The 26587-nt window shown below is 45.9% G+C and overlaps 7 protein-coding genes and 1 long non-coding RNA gene across 15 annotated transcripts; 3 read left to right on the top strand and 5 right to left on the bottom strand.

Annotated features, from left to right (window-relative positions):
- Positions 1 to 115: 115 nt before the first annotated feature.
- Positions 116 to 2329, top strand: LOC100123538 (cytochrome P450 4C1). Of its 2 annotated transcripts, none has more exons than XM_016984946.2 (5): positions 116 to 448; positions 527 to 910; positions 986 to 1034; positions 1122 to 1666; positions 1753 to 2329. In XM_016984946.2, exons 1-5 carry the CDS (start codon positions 250 to 252, stop codon positions 2094 to 2096), a joined length of 1521 nt encoding a protein of 506 aa, XP_016840435.1. In that variant the 5' UTR covers positions 116 to 249; the 3' UTR covers positions 2097 to 2329. The 2 variants fall into 2 exon arrangements, with proteins under 2 accessions (XP_016840435.1, XP_001607185.1); XM_001607135.5 differs by having other exon boundaries at positions 117 to 448; positions 986 to 1055.
- Positions 2316 to 4701, bottom strand: LOC107981035. Its single transcript, XR_004227414.2, has 2 exons — positions 4393 to 4701; positions 2316 to 3030 (listed from the first exon to the last, which is right to left on the bottom strand). It is a non-coding gene; the product is annotated as an uncharacterized LOC107981035 (long non-coding RNA).
- Positions 4693 to 7565, top strand: LOC100123545 (UDP-xylose and UDP-N-acetylglucosamine transporter-like). The gene is made up of 5 exons (XM_001607143.6): positions 4693 to 5355; positions 5448 to 5664; positions 5748 to 6062; positions 6129 to 6280; positions 6368 to 7565. The coding sequence occupies exons 1-5, from the start codon at positions 5279 to 5281 to the stop codon at positions 6615 to 6617; spliced, it is 1011 nt and encodes a 336-aa protein (XP_001607193.1). The 5' UTR covers positions 4693 to 5278; the 3' UTR covers positions 6618 to 7565.
- LOC100123558 (AMP deaminase 2) lies at positions 7537 to 15380 on the bottom strand. 6 transcript variants are annotated; one of them, XM_008213457.4, is made up of 13 exons: positions 15111 to 15380; positions 14446 to 14652; positions 14235 to 14377; positions 12635 to 12794; positions 11133 to 11283; positions 10849 to 11035; positions 10249 to 10598; positions 9953 to 10150; positions 9569 to 9864; positions 9377 to 9503; positions 9121 to 9284; positions 8613 to 9018; positions 7537 to 8525 (listed from the first exon to the last, which is right to left on the bottom strand). In XM_008213457.4, exons 3-13 carry the CDS (start codon positions 14371 to 14373, stop codon positions 8361 to 8363), a joined length of 2343 nt encoding a protein of 780 aa, XP_008211679.1. In that variant the 5' UTR covers positions 14374 to 14377; positions 14446 to 14652; positions 15111 to 15380; the 3' UTR covers positions 7537 to 8360. The 6 variants fall into 6 exon arrangements, with proteins under 6 accessions (XP_008211679.1, XP_016840430.1, XP_016840431.1 ...); XM_032599880.1 differs by having other exon boundaries at positions 7584 to 8525; positions 14235 to 14374; positions 15111 to 15349; XM_016984941.3 differs by lacking the exons at positions 14235 to 14377; positions 14446 to 14652; positions 15111 to 15380 and adding an exon at positions 13433 to 13730.
- A 75-nt stretch (positions 15381 to 15455) lies between these two features.
- Positions 15456 to 24458, top strand: LOC100123572 (protein UBASH3A homolog). 2 transcript variants are annotated; one of them, XM_031928593.2, is made up of 4 exons: positions 15456 to 15650; positions 21936 to 22173; positions 22252 to 22950; positions 23029 to 24458. In XM_031928593.2, the coding sequence occupies exons 2-4, from the start codon at positions 22099 to 22101 to the stop codon at positions 23818 to 23820; spliced, it is 1566 nt and encodes a 521-aa protein (XP_031784453.1). In that variant the 5' UTR covers positions 15456 to 15650; positions 21936 to 22098; the 3' UTR covers positions 23821 to 24458. The 2 variants fall into 2 exon arrangements, with proteins under 2 accessions (XP_031784453.1, XP_001607227.3); XM_001607177.6 differs by lacking the exon at positions 15456 to 15650 and adding an exon at positions 20925 to 21821.
- On the bottom strand, positions 15711 to 20990 carry LOC100123566 (nucleolin-like). The gene is made up of 6 exons (XM_001607170.6): positions 20782 to 20990; positions 20322 to 20704; positions 19077 to 20137; positions 18918 to 18980; positions 18160 to 18322; positions 15711 to 18073 (listed from the first exon to the last, which is right to left on the bottom strand). The coding sequence occupies exons 3-6, from the start codon at positions 19148 to 19150 to the stop codon at positions 15932 to 15934; spliced, it is 2442 nt and encodes an 813-aa protein (XP_001607220.1). The 5' UTR covers positions 19151 to 20137; positions 20322 to 20704; positions 20782 to 20990; the 3' UTR covers positions 15711 to 15931.
- LOC100114710 (THAP domain-containing protein 4-like) lies at positions 20006 to 20702 on the bottom strand. Its single transcript, XM_032599011.1, has 2 exons — positions 20322 to 20702; positions 20006 to 20137 (listed from the first exon to the last, which is right to left on the bottom strand). The coding sequence occupies exons 1-2, from the start codon at positions 20700 to 20702 to the stop codon at positions 20006 to 20008; spliced, it is 513 nt and encodes a 170-aa protein (XP_032454902.1).
- On the bottom strand, positions 24218 to 26481 carry LOC100114751 (electron transfer flavoprotein subunit beta). The gene is made up of 3 exons (XM_001608168.6): positions 25450 to 26481; positions 24866 to 25264; positions 24218 to 24785 (listed from the first exon to the last, which is right to left on the bottom strand). The coding sequence occupies exons 1-3, from the start codon at positions 25498 to 25500 to the stop codon at positions 24474 to 24476; spliced, it is 762 nt and encodes a 253-aa protein (XP_001608218.1). The 5' UTR covers positions 25501 to 26481; the 3' UTR covers positions 24218 to 24473.
- Between the last annotated feature and the right edge of the window lie 106 nt (positions 26482 to 26587).

The following is a 26587-nucleotide window of genomic DNA, read 5'->3' as shown; positions in this document are numbered from 1 at the left end:
ATTGTAATATTGCGACGGAAGAAAGGGAGAGCGCGTGCAGGCGTGTCAAGATGCGGCTGTCCGGCGGGTCGCGGGAGGGAGGGTGGGAGAGCAGCTATCGGCTTAAAAACGGCCGCTCCGGCGCTCGCAACTACAGTCTACACAGTCGCTCGGCAGCTCGGCTCGATCCTGACGCGCGCGCAGAGCCACCGGCCGATTTCAAATTCTCGAGTCGCAGGACCGACACACGAGCCAGTGGTGCGAGTCAAGATGCTGGTCGACGAGTACGCGCCGCCGCCGCCGAGCCTCTCCTCCAGGCTCACCTTCACGCTCGGGCTGATCGTCTTCCTCCTGCTCAGCCGGCTGGCCGTCAGGCGGGCCAAGTTCCTCTACTCCCTGAGAAACATACCCTACCCCCCGGCACTGCCCCTCCTCGGCAACTTTGTCCAGCTTCTCTGCAACCTCGAGGGTGAGTCAGCCTGTAGCGTCGCATCGGACCGCGCCGGCGTAGACACACGCACCATCTCCTCTTGATCTGCTCTTTCAGACTTCTTCGCCAAGCTGACCGAGTGGGCCCAGGAGTTCGGCGACATCTACCTGCTCTGGGTCGGGCTGCGGCCCTTCGTCTTCGTCTACCGGATGGAGGCCGTGGGGACACTGCTCAGCAGCAGACAGCACATCGACAAGAGCCTCGAGTACGAGTACCTGAAGCCCTGGCTCGGCTCCGGCCTCATCACCAGCACCGGCGAAAGGTGGCTCGCGAGGAGGAAGCTCCTCACCCCGACCTTCCACAGCGAGCTGCTCAAGGGCTACTTCCGGGTGACGCTCCGCGAGGCCGACACCTTCGTCGAGTGCCTGCGCTCGGAAATCGGCAAGCTCGAGTTCGACATCGTCCCCTTCGCCAAGAGAGCCGCTCTCGATACTATTTGCGGTGAGACGCCCCTGCCGCATATAGCAACTTATATGTACACACCTATACTTATATATGGGATTCTTCCCATTGCAGTCTGCGCCATGGGCCACCAATTGAATGCCCAGGTGAATCGCAGAAACGAGTACGTGCAGGCGGTGCAGCGGTGAGCAAACCCACCTATAAGAGAATGCATATACAATATAGACGTACACGTCGTTGCGCGTTGCAGCCTGACGGCCATCTCCCAGAGGCGCTTCACCAGCATCCTCCTGAAGCCCGAGCTGCTGTTCAAGGTGAGCACGCTCGGCCGGGAGCACGACCGGGCGCTGAGGGTGATCGAGGACTTCGTCAACGGGGTGATCACCGACACGAAGAGGGACTGGCTGGGCTCGAGGCTGCGCCGGGCCCGGGCCTCGAACAACAACGAGAGGAAGCCCCGGCCGGAGACGCTGCTGGACCTGCTGCTGCAGATGGTGCAGAACGGCGAGAAACTCACCGACAACGACCTCCGGGACGAGGTCAACACGTTCATGTTCGCCGGCCACGACACCGTCGGCATGAGCGTCTCCTGGATCCTCTACTCCCTCGGCCGGCATCCCGAGTACCAGGAGCGCATCATCCGGGAGGTCGAGGACTTGCTCGCGGCCGAGGGCGAGCTCGGCTTCGAGTCCTACAACCGGCTCCACTGGCTCGGGGCCTGCGTCAAGGAGGCCTGGCGGCTCTACCCCGTGACCCCGCTCATCGCCCGGCAGATCAACAGCCCGATAACCCTGCGTGAGTTGCCGTTAATTACATCAACGTGTAGCTGCTATAAGCGCGTATCTGCCTTATACTACCCTATACGATTGAACGGCTTCCAGAGAACCACGACATCCCGGTGGGCACGACGGTGCTGATCAACTCGTACCTGCTGCACCGCGACCCCCGCTACTTCCCCGAGCCCGAGCGCTTCAAGCCCGAGCGCTTCCTGCCGGGGGCCAGCAAGCCGCCGAGCTTCGCCTTCATTCCGTTCAGCGCGGGCTCGCGCAACTGCATCGGCTACAAGTTCGCGACGATCGAGGTCAAGGTCACCGTCCTCGCCCTGCTCCGCGCCTACAGGTTTCGCGCCATCCTCCGGGAGGACCAGCTGCACCTCCTCTCCCAGGTCGTCCTCGACAACGTCGGCGGCATCCAGCTCAGTATTACGCCGAGGCAGCCCAGCTGAGAGCGGGCAGCTTCCGCATCTCGCTGCACGACTGCAAGGACTGACCACTTAGTTTAGTACATAGCCGGCCATTCTTCCGGCTATTCTCACATATTATACACATGTACATATTATCCTGTAGCTGTATAGCTAAACCGTGCCAAATAATTGTCTACCGCATAAGCCACACTAAACATACTGTTATCATCGGGTTCGGCTAATAAAAATAACAAGACGCTGTTTATAGAAAATCACTCTTAAACTCGGGACTCTTTATTCGAACGTAAACACGCAACTGTTCTCAACTCAGCTGACAGAACCAGACTGAACATAAACAATAACATCCGCGACGTCGTCGATCTCGTTGCTAAACTCGCTATGCGCGATTCTTGCTCTTCGAATCGCGCAACGTTCGTCAGGCTCGCTCACAACATTGCCCTCTCCTTTGCAGATTCTCGTCCCGACAATCATAACCATATCATAACCATATCATAACCATCCATCCTTCAACCTCACCCAAGTCCCGGCTCCGGTATTTACCTTCACGCCCACGGGAAAAACCACTGCTCAAAACCACTGCGTGAGCAGAGCACTCTTCATTGATGGGTATCTCTCTCAGTCTAAGTCCCAAGACGATCGATCTTGACTATCTTCGATTTATGGCTTGGTGAACACATTCACAACCTCCCAAGGTCCTTCCCAATTCGACTGTAGTTTTGGTGCTTTTCCTTTAGCTCTTCGAGGCTTGAAGAACCAAACTTTTTGTCCTTGGGAATATTCAACGTTGAGAGCTCCTTTGTCATACCAAGACTTCGTCTTTTCCGATCGTAAGTTAATCCGAAGCCTGTGCACCTAGTCTCCGTCTCCTTTAATCTCGACCTCCTGTGTTAGACACCCTCGAATTGCATCTCAGCTGGAGTAGCTCCGGTCGTCGCATCTTTCAAGGACCTGTAAGCTAACAGAAATAGTGAAACCCAGCGATCCCAGTCTTTCTGATTGTCGTGTATGTATTTTGTCAGATAGTGAAGTAGTGTTTGCTGTTGGCTTTCTACTTGTCCGTTTGATTGTGGGTGTAATGGTGATGTTCTTGTCTTTTTAATTCCTAACAACTCGGACAAATTTTTTTCTGTAATTCCTTCGTTTGACAAATAAAATAAATAGCCTCGCATCTTCTGCTTGACTCTTCTTCCAATCTTCCGATGTATTTTCCCAATAAACGCTGCCGGACTTTTGGACATCTAAAAACTTATCTTTCTTCAGAGCTCTCTAAGAATTTCTAAAAGACATTAAAAAGATGCCTTTTAGTTAGCTCAATGAAATTTAGAATATATTATATTACCCATCTTTCGGAAGACTACTCTAAGATTTTCCAAAAGTTTTCAAATTTATAGCTTTTAGACAATATAAAAGTGTCAACGAGCTTTTTAGATATCTTATAAATTACCTTTTTAAAGATTACTTTGAGAATTTCTTAAAGTTATCAACTTGACGTCTTTTTTAAAGATACGTATTGCTGCACTAAAATAGGATTCATTAAAGATCACTTTTAGAATACTTTTTGACATTTCGTTTAAGACTTCTTATGTAGGAAAACATTTCAGAAATATCATAGTTTTCTAAACGTTGTCTAGTTGACTTCTTTTTTCTACCATGTTTCCTGTCTTGGAGACGTCAAAGTAATTCTAAAAAATCCTACCTTAAAGAGCGCCTAAACAAGATGACTGTATAAAGTCTCACGAAAAGCTGTCAAAAAGCTGTATGCTAATGTACCTAAAATTTGTATACGAAATCTCTTCTGAAAGTGTACAAAAAGTCTGCAGAAAGATATCTACGGATGAAAAAAGTGACTATTGTAGACCTGCCGCCAGGTGGTGTCCAGTTTTTTTCACTCGCAAGCGGTAAGAATCTATGGTAGTTTGTATATAAGACCGTACAAGTTATAATTTTTTATAAAATACGTGTGCATGATAAGTATAGGCGTATGCGTTTAAGATATAAAGTGCATGTAAATTAAATAAATAATCCAGTAAATAACAGGTTTTCTAAAAGCGCCCTTAAAGTTATAACGCTCTCTATAAAGGTAAACAGATGCTTACAAGAAATTCTGAAAGGAGAATCGTTTAAGATGGCTTATAGGTTGCGGAGTGTCCAGCCGAAAGATTATCTTAATGCAGTCGCGCAAAGCTCTTAAAGTGATCTCTGCGATGACTACAAGATTACATTTATAATTTTTGGAAGAGATCTTTGCCACTGCATAAAGATACCTTTAGGTTTCACAAAGGTTAGCTTTTAGAATTTCTTTAAGTTCTCTCCTTACCTATAGAAAGTCATCTAAAAGAGCACTTTAAGAAAACTTATTGTTTATTGGGTAAACACAACTGTTCTCAACAGCTGACAGAATCAGACTGAACATAAACAATAACATCCGCGACGTCGTTGATCTCGTTGCTAAGGTCGCTATGCATCGAATCGCACCGGCTCTGTATTCTGATTTACCGATGGAAAGGGATTGTGCATCTGCGCGTAAAACCGCGATGGTACGCGTAGAAGAAAATTTCCGTCGGCAACGACGTTTCCTTCTGTAATTCTAATCACCCTTGTACACAAGAGGACCAGTGAAAAATAAATACTTAATTCTTGAAAAATTCACGTTCCTCTTCAATACGCTCCATAAATTATGATACGTCTTTTTTTGCTGAACATTTTAAATCGCGATAAAATGCAACATAACGCGCAACATGCAAGATCGTGAAATGAGAAATGACGCTGCAACAAGCAACAACTGCGTCAGCAGACGACGGTGCACATTAGCAACGCGGGCTATAACGTATTCGGCTATTGGGTTGGGCTAGGTGGCTAGGGCCCATATACATACATATGTAGCTTAGGCCCTCTTGCCGTGCTGTACAGTACAACAATCTCTGCTGTTGTACTGCAGCACATAGAAGCCACTCATCGCTGTCGTCTGCAAAGCGATATAATACGATTTTGTGCTTTTTTATCTCGCTCAGCCTTGAGCAGTATTAATTGAAATAGTGGGATGACTAGGCTATCTTTATTCCTGCGACTCATTAGATTAGTTCTCAAGATCCATGCTATGCGTAGTTCATGACAGAAAGCTCCTCTTTTTAACTCACTGCCGAATTTCACCCTCGGTGCTATTAGGTTAGGATTTTGACAAAAAATTTAAATCGTTCACCAAAATGAATCCTACGTTTGCAATATGTATGGTTTTTGTGGGCTGCTGTTCCAATCTGGTCTTCCTTGAGCTGCTGATGAAGTGAGTATTTTGCGAGACATTTTTTCTAATTATACTCGTTGCAAATAAATATTGGATAGAAAGCACCACAAATATGTTTCTTTATATCTCAGGGAAGATCCAGGCGGTGGTAACCTTGTGACATTCATGCAATTTCTGTTCATTGCTGTCGATGGATTTCTTTTTACCTCAAAATGCGGAAGAGCTGAGACCAAGATAGGAATGAAGAATTACATGATTTTAGTAGCCATGTTCTTTGTATCAAGCGTGTTTAATAACTATGCTTTCAATTTCAATATACCAATGCCTTTGCATATGATATTCAGAGCAGTGAGTATAATTATTATTTCAACTTTTCTAACTTGTAAATTATATCTAGTACATGCTTTTCACGAACCTGAAACAACTTGCAGGGATCTCTGATAGCTAATATGATTATGGGCATCATTATTCTGAAGAAGAAATACACTTTTGATAAGTATTTGTCTGTATTTATGATAACCATTGGTATTATCATATGTACCATAATCAGTGGCAAAGAAGTCAAATCTACAGTGCCGGTCACTGCAAATTCTGTGCCAACCTCGCCTATGAATGATTTATTCTGGTGGACTGTTGGTATCATACTCCTTACGGTGGCCTTATTTATTTCAGCCAGAATGGGTATCTATCAAGAATATTTATTCTCACGCTATGGAAAAAATCCAAGAGAAGCTTTGTACTATACGGTTCGTATTGCATGTAGCATAATTCAACTTTTTTTTCTATCTACTGCTCATGTTAACTTTCTTTAGCATTTACTACCTCTACCATTCTTTGTTCTGTTAATATCAAACTTGTGGGATCATGGAGTGATAGCAATGAATTCTCCACAAGTGACTATTCCTGTGATTGGCATCGCAATGCCCAGAATGATAGCTTATTTGATTGGAAATGTACTTACTCAGTATCCTTTTAATTTTTTTCAAGAGTATTACACGTTTCAACATTATGCAACATGATGATCCTGTTTAACCTTAACAAATTTACTCAGGTACATATGTATTAGTTCAGTATTTGTATTGACAACAGAGTGTGCTTCTTTGACAGTTACGTTAATTTTAACGCTTCGAAAATTTTTGTCTCTTATATTTTCCATTTTATACTTTAAAAATCCATTTACAATATACCATTGGATTGGAACACTCTTGGTATTTATTGGTACTATTATCTTTACCGAAGTAGTGCCTAAAATTAAAAAGAGCGTTCAATCGGTCTTTGGTGGCAAGCAGAAGGTTAATTGAAATTAATAAAATATCATTACATTTTGAGGCATCTTCCAAGATTGGTAATTTACATACTCATCCACGCTTACATTCCCAAGATTGTGCATACACATCACTTCGTAGTGCAATGAGAATCATGGCTGGCATTAAATTTTAAAATTGTGTACATACATTGTGCGTCTAATTGCGCCTCAATCATATAACTTTATCGGACTCTACTGCTCCCCAACTTGATGTACAATCCTCGAGTACAAAATTGGACGAGTTCAGCACGCATTCTTGAGGTTTGTAGCATTTAAGCTGGGGAGGCCGCTTCACCGATTCAGTCACGATTACAGTGAGATTGCTGAGACCTGGCAGCTTCAGACCATCAGCTCCCTGCACTATGTGCAGGATTGTGTTTTTTCGTACACGGTTATTCATGGTCTTATTAACAGCGATGATTTGGCTGGCAGGTTCGCGGCAAGATCACTAAACTACTCTTTACGTCGTTTTCGCGACTTGCAGGAGGACGGCTGCAAATCGAACACCGGTTTCTTCGGCGCTGTCAATCGCCTGAAACATCAGTGAAATGCGCTTCCACAGCTAGCTCGCGATAAGCCATAAAGATTTACATACTTTTAAATCGTCCGTCCGAGCTCTCTCACTCTCTCTTTGGCATTTTAACGATGTCAGATGTCAGTGCACTACATTGTAGTTTAAACATCGATTATTGTATTTTATTATTTCTTTTCTCTTTCTGGCGTTTTAGTTTTACGCATTTCCTTTCAGATTGTAAAGGGCTTTTTAGCCCGTGTAATTTTTAAATATATAAATAAATAAATAAATGTGACATACAATTGTAAATTAATCCATTTAATACTGTAAAGAGATTTTTAAAATGAATTTTTAAAAAGATGTATAATGATTTCTGGAATTTGTAATCAGATCACAGTGCTTGTAAATAATAATATCTTTTTAATGTTACAGACTTTGTACAATAAATACATTTCAAAATTTATTATAACCTCAATAGCTATAAAAGTTTCAACATTATTCTCTATCTATAATCCCTCTGAGCAGTAACTATATGGTACACATATATTTTTTTTTATTGAACAATTAAACGCAGTATACAGTAATAGTATAAACGTACAAAAGGTAACAAAATAAAGATAAAATACAGCTGCAATGCTTACTACATTAATGATTAGCATAATAAATGAAGCCTTCCTAACGCTTCGTAAATCAAATGAATGCCTGATTCACATGGCCTTATTAATCTATCCACAAATCTACTTAATTACATAATGTATTAACTGGGAATTGATAACTAAGTTCTGACATTATTTGGTCGATATTTGAAGAATTTTTTCGCTATAGAAAATTCAAAAATGGAACAATAGTTTGAATATAATAATATGTCTTATTAAATATTTAGAAGTTGAACGTTTATTTGCATGCTTGACTTATTAAAGGTTTGTAAGTTAAGTAATATTTTCCTTGTTAAACATTTGCATTGGCGGTAACAGTATATAATTTAGCCATTTTTTTTTTAGTAATTATAATAATTTCTTTAGATACTATAATATTTCGATGTAAATTTTTATGAGTTGCTGCAGTGAACTAAAAAAGGCATGATATTGTCACTTATCGAATCTTGTGGGTATATGAAAATTATACGATTGGCGCATGCTTTGTCTTTCATGTTGACAGGATGTTTTTGTTTCAGAGCGTGATATCGTTGACATCGATAGACGAAATAGGCTTGATAAAAAGTAGCTAAAAAACATCGGGCTTCTCTACAACTTTGAATATATTGGAAAGTTCGTCGACTAAGGTCTCGTAGCGATAGGCCACTCGTATATCTGGTACGTTCGTTCGTGTAATGTCATTTCCAGCAACTCCCTCCTTGGTGTAATTAGGCCCAAGCCAGTACTGCTTGCTCTGGAAGAAAATCGTTATTTGGTTTATACAAATGAGTTGAGAAGTACTCTGCTCGATCGATGAAATTAAGGAAGAAAGAGCGCAAACCTTGTGTGGGAAACCACTCATAATAACGGAATTTCTCGCCAATTCGCACATGTCGCATGAGCTGAGTTTCCAGACCTGGGCGGCAATACTATACTCCTCCATCAAAGGCTCCTTAGTGAAGTGAAATTGCAGAGGGTCATCCGTGGATAAACTTACACATAGACCTCTTGCCAGATATTCCGGCAAAGGATTTCGGTGATAATTCAAAAATAGGGAGTTGTTACTCAAGGGGGACATGGCGATGCCGATTTGTGCTAAATAGTACAAATATTGCAAGACTGGCACTTTCCGTAGTAGCAGACCGTGAGAAATATTTTCGGCCATCATGAAGCCGCAAACTAAATGCTGGATTGGTCCTGCTTCGCCGCAATGCGGTCGAAGAACAAAAGTATTAAGGCCTTGATCTCTAAAGGTGAGATGAAAAAGAAGGAGGTTTAGAGAACCGGTGAAAAGGTCGAGCAATGAACGCGCCCGATGCCTGATAAAAGAACATTTTTCAAAGACTTACTCTCTAAACTGATTAAGCACTGTCATATTGGCATAGGTGTAGTACTGGTAGTAACCGTAAGGAGGGTTCTCCACGTCGTCCCAGTCGGCTGGCTGGCTGACATCTTTGTCAAATAGAGGGTTTTCTGGTTTACTTTCATCATCCACCGAGTCAAATCCTATCACCTATCGAATTCCAAATAGAGAGCAACAAGCGTTGGAGCGCAGTTTACGAGGGATGAAGAGAGATTGAATGAAGTGAAAATTGCAATACGTACGTATTGGAGAAATTTATGCAACTCTGGATGCGTCTCGGGGTTATTGGTGACCTCAAAGAGTGGCAGGAAAATGTTATTTATAATCTCTTGGAAATTCGTCATCAGTTTGTTCAGCTTGAAGATGTCGCTGTAGAAAATGAGAGAAGATTTAACACACAGAAATAAGCATCGGCGGCGGCGGCGGCGGCTTACTATAATCTGGGAATCTGAATGAGCCAGCGAACGTTGTCGGAATACACGTCGCTCTGAATCGCCCATTTGGCGAGCTTGTCCCACTCCTCCGGATTCTTGCCGTAAATCGAAAGACGCAGCTCGGCGTTCTGATACTTGGATTCCTCCAGGTCGCTCGAAACTTCCTTGATGATGTTGGCGAAGAACGTCCCGTTGATGTAGTTGTCGGTTTTCAGGAAGACCTCTCTCAGTCTGCTCTCGCCGATCGGGTTGTATTTAGCGTTGAATTTGTCGAACCTGTGGAAGGTGTTTCTGTCCTGCGAGGAGTAAAATCGCCCTCCCGTCAGTGCATCGCCCCGATCTCGCGTTTCGCATTAGAGGCCACGAATAAAGTAGCTCACTCACCGCGTGGACGTCGAGCATGTCGACGCTGAGATCGTAGGTGGTGAGATTCATCGACTGGAACACTTGGCGGAGGGTCATTTTCTCGCCGCTCTTCGAGCACGTGACCACCTCGTCCGCGTGGTTCTTCAGCGTTTTCTTGATGAACCTGAGCAGGTGCTTCTGGTTCATGCACGAAGCTGCGTGGATGTGAGTGTCGACCTGCATCGGGAGCATCGAGCGGCAAGAGAGCAAGATATGAAATGAGTCGAACGGCATAAACGGCATGCGGATGCGGGAAAAGAGTGCCGTCACGTCACCTTTCTTATGTTGTAGAAGTCTCGGTGCGGCACAGCCTTCTGACTGGCAAGCTCGCGCAGCTCGTTCAAGAGCACGTGCAGCTGGAACTTGGAGGAGAGATAGCTGAGCCGCCGGTAGCAGAAGGACTTGAGCGGCCCGTCGGCGATCATGGCGCAGAGCAGGTTCATGTCGCGGACGAAGGTGGCGAGGTCCGGGTAGGCGTAGGCCACGGGCTTGTTGTCGGCGTAGTCCTGCTCGCTGGCGAAGAGGTTGAAGACGCCGTGAACCGGGGCGATTTTGTAGTCCTTGCTCGCCGGGAACTCGCACTCCCAGGGGTCGCCCCGCGAAGCCGGCGCGTGCACCGGGTGGTCTGCGTACATAGTATTGCTGTACTGTCGCGCGAGCATTATCGGATACGGCGGGAAGGGCTGCAGCGCCCACCCGCGGACCTCTTGCGGAGCAGCGGGGACTCGGATTTTGCGGCGGGCCGTCGAGGTCGCTGCTGCAGTCGGACCACCCCTCGGACTGGCGGAGGAGGGACGTGCGCGGCTCTGGAAGGACCGGGGACGGGAGTACTTATGTCATTGCTCCGGCAAGAGGGCGTGCGCGCGCGAGTATACCTTCGATGGCTTTGCGGTCGTCGTGCTGGACCTCGTCGTCGAGGTTGACCGGCCTCTTGTCGACGCTCCTCAAGAACCTCGAGGTGATGCTGGGGAAGGACTGCTTGGAGTTGTTCATGTACCTCTCGCGGATGGCCAGCGCCTGCACGAGCATCTGCGAGGCCTGCTGCAGGTCCTCCAGCGGCACCTGCGCGACGTTTCCCACAAAAACAAACATTGCGTGAGGGCCTCGGCTTCCGTCTTGGCTTCCGCCTTTACGCGAGGCGGGCGCGAAAAAGCCTTACCCCGGAGGTGTCCTCGCCGGATATGGAGACCCGCTGGAAGTGCGGCACGAAGTCATTCTCCTCGAGGGGAAAGTGCTGGTCGCTGTCGTCGGGCGCCGGGCCGAGCGACGGCTCGTAGTGGCTGCGTCGTTCCTCCAGGTCCTTGGCCGCTCTGCGAGCAAACGCGTGCGTCTAGCATTGTAATTTGAGTCAACTCTTACCGCCTTTACTTGGATTCACGCGCGATTTGTCCCACCGAGTATGCACCGAGAGATAAGCCGAACGATAGCGCGCGCGCGACCTCGAGTTCGCGGCGGCAGACAAAGACGCCTGACGCACGCGCGCATCTCCGGTTCCCTCTCCCTCCCCTCCATATATCTCGCTCGCGGCGCACTTTTTCCTTTCGGCGACGGTCCGCGCTTCGCTCAGCTGGCCTACTCGCCAACTATGCGTTTAAAGGGGAGCCGCGGAGCGAGTTTAAAGAGAAAGAGCGAGCGTTCCCTCAGCTGTCGCGCGCGCTCAATGCGCTCAATGTCACAGCGCGCCCGAGAGGCATACCTCAGCAGTATTTTGCAGTCCCTCGACCAGCGCTTGGACTCGACGGCGCCGGCGAACATGACGGGGATGCTGCGATGCGCGATGCGAAGGCTACGGCGAGACTCGTACCACTGGTCGACGACTGAGCAAGGCACATGTTTTCGAGGCGGGCGAAAAGGAGGCGGCAGCGCTCATCGGAAGCACTGGAGCGCGGGATCAGCTGTCGGCGGTCGCGCGCGGACACCGAGCCACTAGCACCTACTGGCTTGCGAAGCTCGAAAACACTAACGTCACTAACCCCCTCGCTCGCACGCCCGCGCGCGCGCGCGCGCTAGACCCCCCCCCTCCCCCTCCTCCTCCTCCTTATAGCTATTCCAGGCCGTAATCGCGCGTTTTTGGACCTTCCCACTTGCAATATCTGCGTCCAGCAGTTGCACTGGCTATCGATCGGGAAAGAGATAGGTATAGGCCGCAGCATCGGATGCATCGGACATTCGTAGGTGCGCGTTAGGTATAATCAGGCCCGGCCGAGGACACGAGAGCTTCCCCACGTGCCGTGCGCGTTACACAATGCAGCTGTACATGGGATTAGAATTTATCGAATCAAGCAGCCGACTTATCGAGCCGGAGGGCGCGCAGTATGAACTGAATCTCAACGCCTATATATTATCGCGCGCTCCTTCTGCGGAAAGTTTCGACTAGTTTCTTCATTGTATAACTGAGCGCCTTTTATCGCTGGTCGCTTGTAGATTATTCGTCGGAAGCGGGGAATATTGCGCGCTCAGTACGAGCGTAAGTATATCTCGAGCATATCATCATCGTACACACTATATATGTATATATATATATACGTCCTCTATCTAATCCAGGCGAGTTCCACTGGATTCCGGAGAATCGTCTGTCTGCCGAGGGAATAGACGCGCAAGAATCAACCGAATACAGTTGCAAGGCTCGGCAAGGTTATTTTACGCATTACGCAGGCTTACTTGACGGTGAGCTGGCGCTGTATCAGCAGCTTCTTCTCGATCTGCTCGATGGGGAACTGCGGCACCTCGTACGGCGCCGATATCTCGTTGCCCAGCTCCTGGGGTGTGTGCCTCGCGCTCGCCGTCGCGCCGTCCAGCCCGAACACCGGGCTCTCGCTGCCTGAAAAATGCAAGAGACGCGTTTACGTGGTTGAATCGAGTCGAGGAGGAGGATCGAGGAGAATTTACCGCGAGGCTCCACCTGGCCAGTCTTTCGGAGCCACTCGACTACCGACGAGACAGTACCGGTCGAACTGCTCGAGGAATGCGACAAGTTCGCCTCCTTGCCCATGAGGAGCATGGCGCGAGCGAGCAGAGCCACAACTACCGCTAGCTTCCAGCTGCAGCTCTTATATACAACGTTAGCTTATCTCTGAGCATAGCGCGGCATATATGATTTCTCGTTGTATACCCTACGTTCGAGCGCTGGCAGGGCAGTGGCCGCCGCGGCTATTTCCGCCCGAGCCCTCCGGGCCAGCCTCCGCGAACTCGGACTCGCGAACCCCGGACCCGATCGTGCAATTGCCGCTGACGTTTTGCCGTTGGGGGGCCTGCCGTCAAATCGTCGCTGGCAGCGGACCAAAGGCGCACCGAGCTTGGCCAGCTTATTTTTAAACGGCCGCGCGGGCTGTCGTCATTTTTCCGCCTTTTCACGACTATTCCGCCGAGTGCTGGCAAGCGACGACGCAGCGCGACGGACTGCCACTACACTTGCGTCGATCGACAGGATCTATTACGCAACTCGGCCGGGCCACTTACGGTAGTCGTACTCGTCTCCATCGATGAACAGGTCCGGGCTGTTGAGGTAGCCGAAGTACGAGTCCCGGTTACCCGTCGGCGTCACTCCTCTGCTCGACATTATAGGCGATAATTAGCTCGCGTCACTCTCGCAGCTGACCTCTCGTAGCGCGATATCGATCGGCGCCAGGTATGGAATCTCGATAGGTCGGCCGCAGCGGGCGCGCGGAAACGGGGCAGGCCGAACTTGTCTGCTGCGCGCGAGGTACGCGGCCAGGAAGAACCGGCGCGCTGCTGCTCACTCGCCAAACTAAAGCAGCACCACGTCGGTTTGCCTTGTTTCTATTGCGGGCCGAGGTGGTGTGCGCGCGCGGTATAGGTATAGAAACATCGGTGTGTATGCACATATATATATATATATATATGCCCATTGTACTGTGTACGCGTAAACACGTATAGCGGGCGCTCGCCTACTTATACCTATATACTATGCTATTATTATATTTCCGTTGCCGGCCTGCTCCTCTATTATGATTTCAAGTGCGCTTGCGAGAATACTGCAATTGAGCTGTACAGCAACCGGTCGTCGAGGCAGAGATGAGAGAGGTTCATCTTATCTTCGCACGGCGCACCCAGCACAGACTCTACCCGCAGGCTTATCAACGCGCTCTCGCGCTCGCGTTCTACTGATGTGGGCCCAATTGCTATTTAGCTCTCGCGACGCGGGCAATTTCAATTTCGATTTCAATTCACGCCAAATTGCTTCGCGCTTCATTTCCTTATTCATTCGGGATTAGCCATTGTGAGATTGTCAGAGACTTACGGTCGCGGGGGTCCGCCGCCGGGTGACACGGAGTCGTCGAGCTGTCGCCGTCGCCTTCGCCTGCGTCCAGCTCGTAGAACACGCCGCCGTTCGGGGCGTCTTTCGGCGCCGATTTCACGGCCACCGCCGGTTCGGCCATCCTTCTGAAATAAGTATCCCTCTTTTATTTGGAAAATCGACTGACAGTATAGCTATATTCTGATGTACTTACTAATGTGCAGTACTGCCGGATTGTCTCAGCTGGAGATTCACAGGCCGATGCGCATTTAACAGGCTGTACGACGACAAGTCTACCCGTAGCGCGACGTCTCACCGTGTCTGCTATCTTTTATCTTCTATCAGTCTATCCTCAATGCTGGGCGCTGGCACTACTTATATGTATATACGCTGAAAGAATCGCGCTGCCTCGGCTTTTTATCTAAACAAGAAACAAGAAATACCCACTCTCACAACTACCAATGACTGTACTCCGGGATATTTTCGTACATAAACTGACAAATTTATATGTTCAATTGGAATTATTTGGTAAAAAATTCAGGAACGGTGTTATAACCAGCTGACCATTACTCATCGTGATCTCATTTAGCAGCGCTCGACGAAGACCGAGAAATTATAAAATTTCCGCGCAGTATAAAAAGACAAAAAGTATACTTAGAGGTTATGAAAAGATGCAAACATGAGTCATTCCCTCCAGAGGGACCAGCTCTTCTCTGTTGATAATCATTGAACAAAGTGTTTATTTTTAACCAAGCAGCGCCTTGACTCTTTCCTGATACACACTACGTATATAGCTATACTTCTAGCCAAGCGCATGCAAATGATGGGCTCTCGCGAGGGCAAAACAGAATCAAAGTTCTGAGCAAAAAAACAACTCACCGATTGACGTCCACGGAGATGCAACACAGGCACACACACTCTTGCACTGTTTGCCTTTATTCCCCCTGCGGGCTGCGGCTACACTGTTTTACGCAGCTATAATACGGACTACACTCTCGCTCGGCAAAGCCGCGCCGTGATTAGCACAGTTGCGTGCGATTATGAAGTAGGTAGCTGACTGCGCTGGAGATTTTTCGAGCTGATGCTGGAGGAAAGGAGAAGCAAGCGAGCGACGACGACTACTGACTGCCGAGTGCTGCGGCTGACGCGTAAGTATACACGCTGGCGATCTGCGGCGCTGAGCACATGCGCCACTACCTACATCTATAGCTATACCAATATACTATACTATACTTTCCCCCCGTGGCCCGTGAGCTCGTCGAGAAGAGGCCAGCAAGCGCAGACGCCCGGCCCCGCGAAAATCCATATCCAGTCGCGCCGCTGCTGACACCGCATACAGCAGAGTTTGGCCGCGGCTATACGCGGCTACGATCCGACCACCCGGCGACCGCCGCGGTTCAACAATCTGCGATTCCGCAAGTAGCGCATGCCTCTGACTTTCTATACATATACAGTCTCGGGAGAAAAAAGAAACGCGCCTTTAACGAGTTTTGCCTCCGCACGACTCAACGCGCGCAGTACTTTATTTTTATCATTATTTCACTTTGCTATTTACACGGACGATGTTGGTGGCTTTGTTTTCGCCGCGCTCAAGTCGAGATCTTTGGATACAAAAAATAGAGCTAACCAACCAACAACTCTGATCTCGGCCCGATCGCTTGCAGAAATTATTGCTCGACTAGTTTGAACGGACTGCATAGTTAATTGAAATCAAAGTCGCTCTCGCTGTTGGAGAGGTTCCTCTCGATGAAGCTCTCAGAGTCCGAGTCGAGGATGGACTTGATGACGTCCTTCTTCGTCTTCTTGCTCTCCTTGCTCTCCTTCGGCTTGTCCTTGACAGGCGGAGCGGCGGCGTAGGCCGCGCTCTGATTCACTACTGCCGACGACTCGTCGGCCGCGCTTCCCTGCCCGGATTGTTCTCCGGTTAGCTCTTGCGGTTGATCTTTACCATCGGGTCCGTAGAGTTCGCTCGACTGTTGAGCCGCGTAAGCTTCGGCGTAAGCCTGCTGATCGGCCGGGTAATCGTAGGCCTGATTGACCTCCTGCGAGTAGCCTTCGCCGTAAGCCTGAGGGTCTTGCGAGTAATCGTAGTGCGGATGGTACTGTTGATACTGCTTCATATACTCCTCGTACTGAGCCTCGGTGTACTGTTGACTGTCGTATTCCGTGTACTGAGCGTTAACGTCGTAGCCGTACTGTTGGTTAGGATCTTCGGAGTATTGGTAGTGCTGTTGCTCGTCGCCTTGCTGCTGCTCATAAGTTTCCGCGTTCTCTTGATACTGCTGCTGCTGCTGCTGCTGCTCACCGTCGTCTTGCGGGTAGTATTGCTGATTCGCGTATCGTTCGTTGGCGTCGTGAGTTTCGCTCACTAACGCAGATGGCTCCTCGTTACTCTCTGGAGGAGCGTCGATTGCGTTCTCCGTACTTGGAATTGCGTCGGCTCGCTGATTCATTGGCGACTCGTCGACAGCAGGAGTGACCGCGTCCGATATTGCCATTTCCTCATCCGGTTTAGCCTCATCGGCAGGATCCTCGTCATCGTCGAGCTGCTCCACCTCCTCGATTGACTCCAGCATTCTCCTGGGCATGTCTCTAACGCCATCCTGCGGTGGCGCCTCCTCGAGCCGTTGTTCCGCGTCATCGGGCACCCAGGAGTCGATGTCCACCGTGTCATCGTAATCATCCTCGATACCATCTGCGTTTCTATCGCCATCCTCCCGATCTCCGCCGTACCTCGACTCCTGATCCTCGTCTTCCTCGTCTTCCTCGTCTTCCTCGTCTTCCTCGTCATCCTCGTCATCCTCGGCAGTCTCAGCCAGCAGCCGTGCCTCCCTCTCCTTCGCTGCTTCCACTTTCTCGACAACCGGCGGACTATGTTTCTGCGGACTCGGATCAGTCGGATTGTTCGGCCGTCGCGGCTCGCTGAGAAGGGCTAGCTTGGCGAAGGCGTCGTCCACGGAGAGCGGCGCTGGCCGCGCGAACGGCTTGCCGATTTCGCGCTGCAGCGGCGTCGCTATTTCCGACTGTCTAAATTTGTCAATCGTGAGCGCCTCTTCCGCGTCGCATCCTCCTCTCGGCTCGATTCGGTCGATCGGCCTATTTCGAGAGCCGTTCTCGGCCGCTAATGCCTGTCTCATGAGCAGCGCCCGGAAGCGGCTTCGGCTGTCCCTGGCGGGCGTTGCGACTTGCTCTGGAGATGAGCGATTCCCATCGTCCGAGAGCGTCACGTTCAGGAGGTCGCCACTTGTGTTCTGCTCCTGCTCGGCATCCTCGAGACTGCGCTCGGGCTCGAGCGCTTCCTCTTGGGCCTGCTCGATCCTGCTGAGGTAACGGTCCAGCTCGTACTTGCTGTTTGCCGCAGGCGTGCTCGTCGCCGATCTTGCAGAGGGGTTCCTCAAAGCGCTGACGAGCTTCGTCGCCGACTCTACGGGATCGAGGCCATACGAGCTCCTCGTGCCGATCTCGGGCTTGTGCTTTGGAGGATCGGTCGACAAGCCAGGGCTGTACAGCCGGGTCCTCATCAGAGCGTCTTTTGCTTCGTCGTAGAACGACGGCACAGCGGCCGCTTGCGCGAATTTGTCGTTCAGCTTTCGTTGGATATCCGCGGATTTGCGGCTCGCGCTCAACTTGTAGGCGTCAGGAAGCTCCAAACTAGGGGCTTTACGGGGACTCGGTGCTGGAAATTCTATCGAGTTGTTACGCACGAGTGCGACGGATTTGGAAAACACCGGTGTCCGAGGTGCTTCTCGATCGTTCTGGCTTTCCAAGCCGCTGTCCGCTGCTACGCTCTCGTTGGTTCGCAGCGTTCCGTAAGCACGCAGTAAGTAGGCCTCGTGTTGCTTCTGCAAATAGAAGCGCATCGCATCCTCAGATAACTATACTTATTATAATCTTTATCCGTATACAGCAATACAAGAGTAATACTTACTCTCAGTGTGTTGAGCCGTTCCGTCTTGGCAGTCATCAAAGCCAGACTGCTGTCCACCTTGTCCAGAGTTCCGAGCAGCTTACTATTCCTCTCGTCTCTCGCCCGCTGCTCCTCCAGAAACTCCACATATCGGATTCTCAGTTGATTGATGCAGCTCTGATGTCTAAGCAGACAAACGAATGAGAAAAGAAAGGCATAATGATGAGGTAAACGTCGCTCGGTTGCGCGCGGTTATATTCCCCCAAATTTCGTGAAGGCCGTGTATACATCAACGTTCCACCGTCACGAAATCGACGTACTGATTCGTGTGTGCGTCTGTGTGTGTGTGTGTGTGCCGCGGTGAAGTTTGCAAGGTCAGGAGCCCGTTAACGAGCTCGCGCGCGACGCGAAGCGCGCTGATATTGCTTATACCTATATATAGGAGGGGAAACGAAACCGTTGCCGGGATCGTCGCCGTACAAGAGTTAAGACACGGAGGAGGACCTCGCTACCTCTTCGATCAATAAAGCAGAGTTTATTATTATTATTTTTCTTTTCGTCCTCTCGTATACACGTGTCCGTCCTTCTTCTTCTGTTTCTGTGTCAACGACGCGGCCGGGACGTTCGTGCGCGTCGTTAGATCGATCGACCAGTAAAAATCGCGTCGCTTCTCTTATACTTCATCGTTTGGAAATTGAAAATGCGCCTATGCAGCAGAAGCTGTGGGGGCTGTCGAATTCGCTGAAATTGATTGCGACGATCGATTTTCAGAAGCTCACCTGTTTCGGGACTCTTGCACCAGCAGGCCGAACTTCTCTTCTAGCCTGATTCGCTCCTCCTCGCTGTAACAGAGATTGCGAAGGAATCGCGTGAAAAATCTCCCAATGCTGCGTACTGGGCTGTTATAGGCTACTCTATATATGCGGCTCATCAAGTACCTTCTTCGCAGTCTCTCCTGAAGGTCCAGCATCTTTTTGTAGTGATTCTCCTGGCCATCGTACAACGGCCTCATTCTTCTATCTGTCGCGGGTATCGCGGGAAGCTTTACTTCACATATTTTAGCCTTCGGTGCAGGGCAATCGTAGCGAGCTATTCGTACTTTCCATCGGTGCACGTGCGTTGAAACGAGAACGGAGCCAGTAAGAGGGAGAATCGGACTCGGGAGAAGAACTAAGTATCGGAAGAGAAGCAGTAGCGGCAACTGCTCGTCGAGGCGACGCTGGGCGCAACTGTCGCATGCGACGTCGCGTTGCCAGCAGCAGGGGGTGTTTTACCAGCGCGTATATACATAGAGGCACAGGTGTTCCCCCTTCTGCCCCGCCAGCCCACCGCCGATTCAGGTGGTACGTGAATACGCGCGCGCACACCTGCCATATGTGCCGCCCGCATGCACCATGCAACTTATGTTTTTTACATCACAACCCCGGCAATCGGACATCGCGCGCGGGACTCGATTTTCCAGACCTTTTTACTTACTTACTTGACGTCACTCGCGGCCGAGAGATCTCGGAAGCTTGCTGAAATTTGCAATTTCATGCTTCAGCCATTACTCAGTTTGAGCGCCGACTGGGCCGCATGTGCCAAATTTATCGCGGCAATCGCGCGCGCGGTTAATTTGGTCTTACGGACTTAAAGTTTTAATTCCCTGCAGCAGCAGCAAACTTTCTCGTCAGTCTTTTATTAATCCGCGCGATTCTTAACTCTTCGATGATATGTAGCTATTATAGCTGACGCAGCGCGATCAGAAAATGACTCTCTGACATCTTTGAAATCAATGTTTTATTCCCTCATTTTTAAGCAACAAGCTAGATATACACACAAACTTTACCTTTAACTTGTGACAATCAAATGATCAGAACAAAGCCGTTTACTTATAGAGAGGAGCATCTTGTCTTTTGTACACTGCGTGCAAGTGTTCTGTTAGTTCCGGTCTTGTCTCTGTACTCATATAGACAGTTTGGTGAAGTGCATCTTCCACAAGTTTAAGTTCACGCTTTATCTAACACAAAAAAAATAAAGAAATCACGTTGCTGATTTTATAACATTCTACTAACAACTACTAAGTTCTTTGAAGAAAAAGTACTTTTAAACAATTTTTCTCCAAGATCTCACTTCTGCGCAGAGCCATGAACAAGAACTATAAGTCTATAGCTTGCAATGATTGCAACTATTAATTATTATACCTGTAATACAGCAGGAGGCTTTGATCCTTCAATTGTTCTTGATACACTAGTACTGAGCAGCTGTACTGCATTATCAACAACTTCTCCTTCTTCAACTGTAGTCAATCCAAAATTATGTGACAGAAACAATGACACTTTGTTTGTATTGGGCACTATCTTGAGAAATCCAACTTCTCTGTGCATTGGATTCTTCTTTTCAGGATGCCAGCTTTGGGCAGTGTAGTTTAACATTGGCTGACCAATAGATGAGAAAGTGATTTCTTCACAGTATTTGAACGAATTAATAGTAGGAAATTTGCCACTTCCCAAACTTTCTGTACGCCAAACTCCTTCCAGCCACGCAAGTGGTCTGAGTGCTTGGTGCATCGGCAGTTGATTCATGACTGAAAATGTAATGCGATTATATCAAGTCATGATGATGATTATGAAAAGATAAAATAAAGAGAATTTATTCTCCTACCGGCACTAAAGTTGGAGGTTATGTTGAGAGATACTTTTTTTACAACCGTTTGATAGAACGAAGTAACGCTTTGAAATATCAAAGAAGAAGCAGAATGCAGCTTGTCTCGATATAGATGGACACGTACGCTTGTATAATTTACGTAACGATGACAATCTAAATTTTACGCGAGTCAAACAAATCTGACACACTCATATTTTGACTTGAACATTATCCTTCGGCATAAAATACACCTATATACCATGCGATCGGACGCATTCAGCGACGACAACGGTCACGCGACGAACTGCTTAAATCTCTCTATATTAATTATTAAGTATATGTTATTATTGTAGTCTTTTAGTCTCTCTGTCTATACACACGCGCGCACACACACACATATATAGTCTATACGACACTGCGCACATATACGTATATATACATTATACACACATTCCGACTATTTTAGAACCTCAACGGGTTTTTTCTCCTTCTCCAATTCTATCACGCATAACTGTTTACCTTATGTGTGTGTGTGTGTGTGTGTGTGTGTGTATATATATATATATATGCTTACATCTCAGGATGAAGTGTATACCGTGGATACTGATGGGCGCTACACATTAAATACGAGCGCAAATACGCACAATATGTATACATGTATAGTTAAAATATTTGCAAAGTGAAGCTATATTGGTAAATAATTAAACAAAGTGAAGACATTAAGTATTACGGGTCGCGGGATTCACATCCTGAGCCTGCACGTAAACATTACATGTATATGCAAAAATCAACCTGCAAGCGTTGCATTGAACAAACATACTTGGCTTAGAATGCGCACCTAATCCATCTCGGTAGTACATTGACAGAAGGATCGAGTAATGTTATACACATACTTATGCTATGTCGGGTGTTTGGTTCTTTAAATGCAAAAACTCGTAGTAATGTCCCGATATGGCGACGTTACCACCGCGCAAAAATCCAACTCCCACGAAAATTTCCAAAGAACATTTGACTCCTCTGCAAATTCTTTTGCAACTGGGCTTCCCCAAACACAGGGCGTGAGTCAAGTTATAATTTTCTTTTTTGAACTTGTGATTAACACAAATCACAATCAAATTAAGTATATCTTTATTGCTTTTATGCTGTTAAAAATTGACATTACTCTTTTCTAGCGAAAAAGCTTTAGCTGCTACAGGTCATCGCAGTGTTCAACTTGCTTCCGATTGGCTTTTAGCTCATGTCAGGGATCCTACGCTTGATTCCATTGAACCAAGAGAATATGTACTCTACTTATGCCCAACTGGGCAATTGCATGAACAGTTGCAAAAATTTTGGATGAAAAGTAAAGAGCTGGAATGGAATGGAGTACATAATTTCATGCCTCACATAACATTAGTTTCATTTTTCAAGGTAGTCCAGTAGTGATATATGCATGTTCTTTAAATTTTATCAATTTATTTAAGCATCAATGGATTGTTTTCTGTGCAGGCTTCCGATGAATGTTCTAAAGAGCTGGCTACTATATTGGAGACCTTAATTACTAGAGAGGAATGTCCAGATTCTATTGAATTAGAAACATATGTTTCACCCAATTTTATGGGTTTGTTTGTCAAGGATGAGCAAGCCGAATGGCTTAAATCTTTAGCTGTTAAATATATAAATAAGTTGTCTACTTTAGGAATCAATGCAGAGCCAAATTCAAAATCTCTGCACTTAACACTAGCTTATCAGTTTTCTAATTCCTTGCTGGAGCCTTTGCGTTCAATGGTTGAAAAATTAGAACCAAATAAACTTGCTATTTGGGAACTTAGATTATACAGCAAAGATCCAAGGTCTTTTAATCTAAATATTCATAAAGTAATGCACATGCATATACCACGAGAACACGATGAGTTAGAACTAAGGCCAGGTGACTATATTTATGTGCCAGAAGAAGCATGTGCTACTTCAATAGATGGTTGGGTTGAAGGAATTTCCTGGCTAACAGGGACATCTGGTTACTTTCCATTGAATCATACAAAGCGCACTGCAGAATCTGACTCGTGGACATTACATTCAACAGTACAAATTACAGATAATAAAATAGATATTATAGAAGATATCATACCTCAAACTAGACGGCCTCCAATTGTACTCTCTAATGAATCTCTGGACACTCCGGATGGAATAGCTGCTGACAATGAGCCTGTAAATATGAAATATATTTATTCAACCACTAAAATTACTAATATTTACATCTGCTACTATTTTTATTTATTTTATTAGATGGAGGCAGCAGAGCCAACAATACTACCAGCGCGTGAAATGTTGATTTGCAGACATGGTGAACGAGTGGATTTTACTTTTGGTACTTGGATTCCATACTGCTTTGAAGCAGATGGCTCTTACGTCCGCAGAGATTTAAACATGCCAGTAAAAATACCTCCGAGGAATATTCAAGATTTTCAAGACGATTGTCCGTTAACAACATTGGGTGAATTGCAAGCATTTTTAATTGGCGAAGCAATGAAATCATCCAATATGCACATGGATGTTGCATTTGCCTCACCATCTTTAAGATGCGTGCAAACGTTATCGCAAATTTTGAAAGGTTTTCAATCTAATTTATCGATAAAAATTGAACCAGGATTAATGGAATGGGTGGCCTGGTACCAAAATGGTTTGCCTACATGGATGACTCCAGAAGAGTTGTCGAACGCTGGTTTTAGAATAGATAAAACATACAAGCCTGTTGTAAAAGCAGAGGAACTTCCTCTAAGAGAGAATGCTGCACAATATTATGATAGGAGTTATGCTCTTATAAAAAGTATTATTGAAAGTACTAAAGGAAATATTTTAATAGTTGCTCATGCAACATCTTTACCAGCTTGTACAAGACAATTGACTGGTGGCAGAGTTCCACATGTAACAGAAGTTACTCGCCTTGTACAGCAAGTACCCTATTTAGCATGCCTAATGGCTAGGGAAAGTCCAGATGGATGGCAATTGCATCCACCACCTTTTCCACCTATTACACACAGTAGTAACAAGCGATTTGATTGGAAAATTTTGACCTGATTCCAATATGATTTTTATTTATTTATTTATAATTTTTTCACTAAACGACGGTAATATATGCTATTTAGATATTTTAAGTAATAATCGAAATGAATCTTTATACCTTTACAATGACAACCTCACATATGGTAATAGAAATGAAGTACGGGTTTTGGTTATTCATTGCAATATTTTTTAAGTATTAATACCATAACAATTAGATAACATTGTACTTATTTTATAAGTCTATTTTTCTAAGAAAAAATACTTGAAATAAGAGGTGAGCACTGAGCACTGTCAACGATTGATGATAGTCATAGTTATCAGCAATTTTTGTGTACTTGGTGCATGTTAGTGATACGCGTGTGTTATGAATTTACTTCATAGATAGATATCTACGCCTACCAAAGAAGACTAATTTTATTTGTATGAAAGTTATTTTATTGAAAAATATTAACAATTTATCAAAAACACTGTAGTTTTACAAACGCACACACATATATATGTATATTATTATTATATATACATATACACATATGGTACAAATTTTCTACCTATAAGAATATAATTGATACTTATTAAAAAATCTCAAAAATGTACAAAGTTGTTGCTCTTTAATGAGACGCTTTAATAAAGCATAACGATTAGTTCTACCCAAATTATCCATATTCTGATTAACAATGACCTCCCTCTTTTAATTTAGCAACTAAGGTGTCAACATCAGGAAGAATAGAACCAGCTTGACGAACCGGTGGATCTTCTACCGAAATAACTTCAATTCTGGATGCAATGTCCACACCTAAATCTTTGGGTGAAACTTTCTTCACAGGTTTCTTTTTTGCTTTCATGATATTTGGTAAGGTTGCATATCTAGGCTCGTTCAAACGCAAATCAGCGCTAAGCACAGCAGGAGTTTTGACTTTGATAACTTCTAAACCACCATCAATTTCTCTAGTAACAGTCATTTCTCCCTTGCCATGTTCGATCTAATAAAAACCAAAAATTTTAATAAGAGTAGAAATTTCATAGTTTTGTAGCTTGAGAGAAAATAAGAAATCTTTCGTACCTTGCTACAGAATGTGGCAGTAGGCCAGCCTAGAACTCCACCAGTCATCTGAGCCGTTTGGTTGCAATCATCATCAATAGCCTGCTTTCCTACTATTACCAAATCTGCTTTTTCATCTTGTGCCAGTTTAGCCAAGATCTTTGATACATGAATCGGCTGGAGAGTTTCATACTCGGGACCTGAAATTTCTACATGAATACCCTTGTCGGCACCCATTGCAAGAGCAGTTCTAAGCGTCTCCTGAGCTTGAGCAGGACCACAGCTGACTGCAATGACTTCTTGTGCCAACTTTTTCTCCTTCATGCGTACTGCCTCTTCAATTGCAATCTCATCAAATGGGTTCATGGAGTGTTTAACTCCATCTGTGATGACTCCAGATTTATCTGGCTTGACTCGTATCTTGAATAAACAAAGCAGTATTTTTTAATTTCGCATAAATCGTTGATTAGTGTATTACTATAAATCTTAAGCTGTGAAAACCCAAGAAAAAAGTATTCATTTTTGTTTAACGTTTACCAAGTGATGAATACTCGCAACCGGTTTTTCAGATACGAAACAGCAAGTATTTACAGAAAATTACTTACTTTAACGGCATAATCAATGACTCTTTTCACTCCAACGAGAACACGGGCCATTTTTTAATCAGGCAAAAAGCAACTAGTTGACTCAAAAAGGTTTCACGGCGATAATCGCTCTCTGCTTATCGTGCCAAAGTCCACTGATACTTATAAGTATTACCGAACTCGCAACTCGCGCAAGTGGTCGAACAGAAGACTAAGAAAGAGAGAGAAAAATTTCCAGTGTGCGCTTCGGTGCCACTATGGCACTCATTCAGCGCATAGTTCAACTGGCCAATTAATCATCTCGATTATCTCAATTTTATTTTGTTATGTTTAGTTTCCGCTTGTCGTCTGCTTTTCTCTATTTATATAAGCATATAATAATGATATTATTCAGCAAGGCATACGTAAGGAAAAAGCTCTGCGTTTCGAACATTATACCTATACAACAAAGATCGTTTTCTGATGAAAAATTTATATTCTATTCAATCAAATTTTAATAATTTAATGAACAAAAATATCTAAATTCTTGTTTTATCGAACAACAGTCTCATCTATAATAGATAACCTACCATCTTTAAAAATGCCTGATGGAGGTAATCGCCTTGTGTAATTAGTTGTTAAGCCACAAGTAGCTCCACAAAATGCATGTAAAATTCGATTAGGCGGAGAAAACGGGAACTATCTTTATCGCGGTAAATACAAATATTTGGTTCATTCGCAATTCGCATCGATGTGGGACATAAGTGTAGGAGCTTGAATACATGGCATGCTGTATTGGAACCAATAAGTAAAGAAAAAAAGTACAATGAGGGTGTACAGGCGCCATGCTTACAAACAGTTTAAGTAAAGGGGCATTTCATCAAGATCGTTAAAGCAAAAAAAAAAGAAAATTGCAATAAACTAATCACAAAAACACATTATCTTCGCATTCTATTCTATAAGTTATTCAAATTATGAGCCAATAATTTCAAAATAAAATATAAGCAAGTACTGCAAGTAGCGTATGCGCCGTTGACAGAGAGCGTCAGCGAGAGCCCGCTCTTGCGAAAACAGAACAGAGAAAGTTGCTCGGCTAATACTTATAATGTAGATGTAGGTCTATACTGCACCGTATACATATATGTGTGTATATATATATATATATATATATATAGCTATG

This window comes from Nasonia vitripennis, chromosome 4, assembly GCF_009193385.2.
Source record: "Nasonia vitripennis strain AsymCx chromosome 4, Nvit_psr_1.1, whole genome shotgun sequence".
NCBI lineage: Eukaryota > Metazoa > Arthropoda > Insecta > Hymenoptera > Pteromalidae > Nasonia > Nasonia vitripennis.
Note: the sequence above shows the minus strand (reverse complement) of the source record. Positions and strands in the feature narration are given on the sequence as shown.

What these genes read in the sequence shown, in the direction of transcription:
- LOC100123538 (XM_001607135.5), top strand. Translation starts at nt 250, where the DNA reads ATGCTGGTCGACGAGTACGCGCCGCCGCCGCCGAGCCTCTCCTCCAGG. An exon ending in GCTTCTCTGCAACCTCGAGG is followed by an intron (nt 449 to 526) that starts GTGAGTCAGCCT and finishes CTGCTCTTTCAG; the next exon opens with ACTTCTTCGCCAAGCTGACC. An exon ending in TACGTGCAGGCGGTGCAGCG is followed by an intron (nt 1,056 to 1,121) that starts GTGAGCAAACCC and finishes TGCGCGTTGCAG; the next exon opens with CCTGACGGCCATCTCCCAGA.
- LOC100123545 (XM_001607143.6), top strand. Translation starts at nt 5,279, where the DNA reads ATGAATCCTACGTTTGCAATATGTATGGTTTTTGTGGGCTGCTGTTCC. An exon ending in TGCATATGATATTCAGAGCA is followed by an intron (nt 5,665 to 5,747) that starts GTGAGTATAATT and finishes AACAACTTGCAG; the next exon opens with GGATCTCTGATAGCTAATAT. An exon ending in ATTGGAAATGTACTTACTCA is followed by an intron (nt 6,281 to 6,367) that starts GTATCCTTTTAA and finishes AAATTTACTCAG; the next exon opens with GTACATATGTATTAGTTCAG.
- LOC100123558 (XM_008213457.4), bottom strand. Translation starts at nt 14,373, where the DNA reads ATGGCCGAACCGGCGGTGGCCGTGAAATCGGCGCCGAAAGACGCCCCG. An exon ending in ATTCAGATTCCCAGATTATA is followed by an intron (nt 9,504 to 9,568) that starts GTAAGCCGCCGC and finishes CATTTTCTACAG; the next exon opens with CGACATCTTCAAGCTGAACA. An exon ending in GTGCTTAATCAGTTTAGAGA is followed by an intron (nt 9,019 to 9,120) that starts GTAAGTCTTTGA and finishes TCTCACCTTTAG; the next exon opens with AGATCAAGGCCTTAATACTT.
- LOC100123566 (XM_001607170.6), bottom strand. Translation starts at nt 19,150, where the DNA reads ATGAGGCCGTTGTACGATGGCCAGGAGAATCACTACAAAAAGATGCTG. An exon ending in CAGGAGAGACTGCGAAGAAG is followed by an intron (nt 18,981 to 19,076) that starts GTACTTGATGAG and finishes TCTCTGTTACAG; the next exon opens with CGAGGAGGAGCGAATCAGGC. An exon ending in GTGCAAGAGTCCCGAAACAG is followed by an intron (nt 18,323 to 18,917) that starts GTGAGCTTCTGA and finishes TTGTCTGCTTAG; the next exon opens with ACATCAGAGCTGCATCAATC.
- LOC100114710 (XM_032599011.1), bottom strand. Translation starts at nt 20,702, where the DNA reads ATGAATCAACTGCCGATGCACCAAGCACTCAGACCACTTGCGTGGCTG. An exon ending in AGCCTCCTGCTGTATTACAG is followed by an intron (nt 20,138 to 20,321) that starts GTATAATAATTA and finishes TTTTTGTGTTAG; the next exon opens with ATAAAGCGTGAACTTAAACT.
- LOC100123572 (XM_001607177.6), top strand. Translation starts at nt 21,715, where the DNA reads ATGGCGACGTTACCACCGCGCAAAAATCCAACTCCCACGAAAATTTCC. An exon ending in GGCTTCCCCAAACACAGGGC is followed by an intron (nt 21,822 to 21,935) that starts GTGAGTCAAGTT and finishes ACTCTTTTCTAG; the next exon opens with CGAAAAAGCTTTAGCTGCTA. An exon ending in CATTAGTTTCATTTTTCAAG is followed by an intron (nt 22,174 to 22,251) that starts GTAGTCCAGTAG and finishes TTTTCTGTGCAG; the next exon opens with GCTTCCGATGAATGTTCTAA.
- LOC100114751 (XM_001608168.6), bottom strand. Translation starts at nt 25,500, where the DNA reads ATGGCCCGTGTTCTCGTTGGAGTGAAAAGAGTCATTGATTATGCCGTT. An exon ending in TCATTGATTATGCCGTTAAA is followed by an intron (nt 25,265 to 25,449) that starts GTAAGTAATTTT and finishes TGTTTATTCAAG; the next exon opens with ATACGAGTCAAGCCAGATAA. An exon ending in CTGCCACATTCTGTAGCAAG is followed by an intron (nt 24,786 to 24,865) that starts GTACGAAAGATT and finishes GGTTTTTATTAG; the next exon opens with ATCGAACATGGCAAGGGAGA.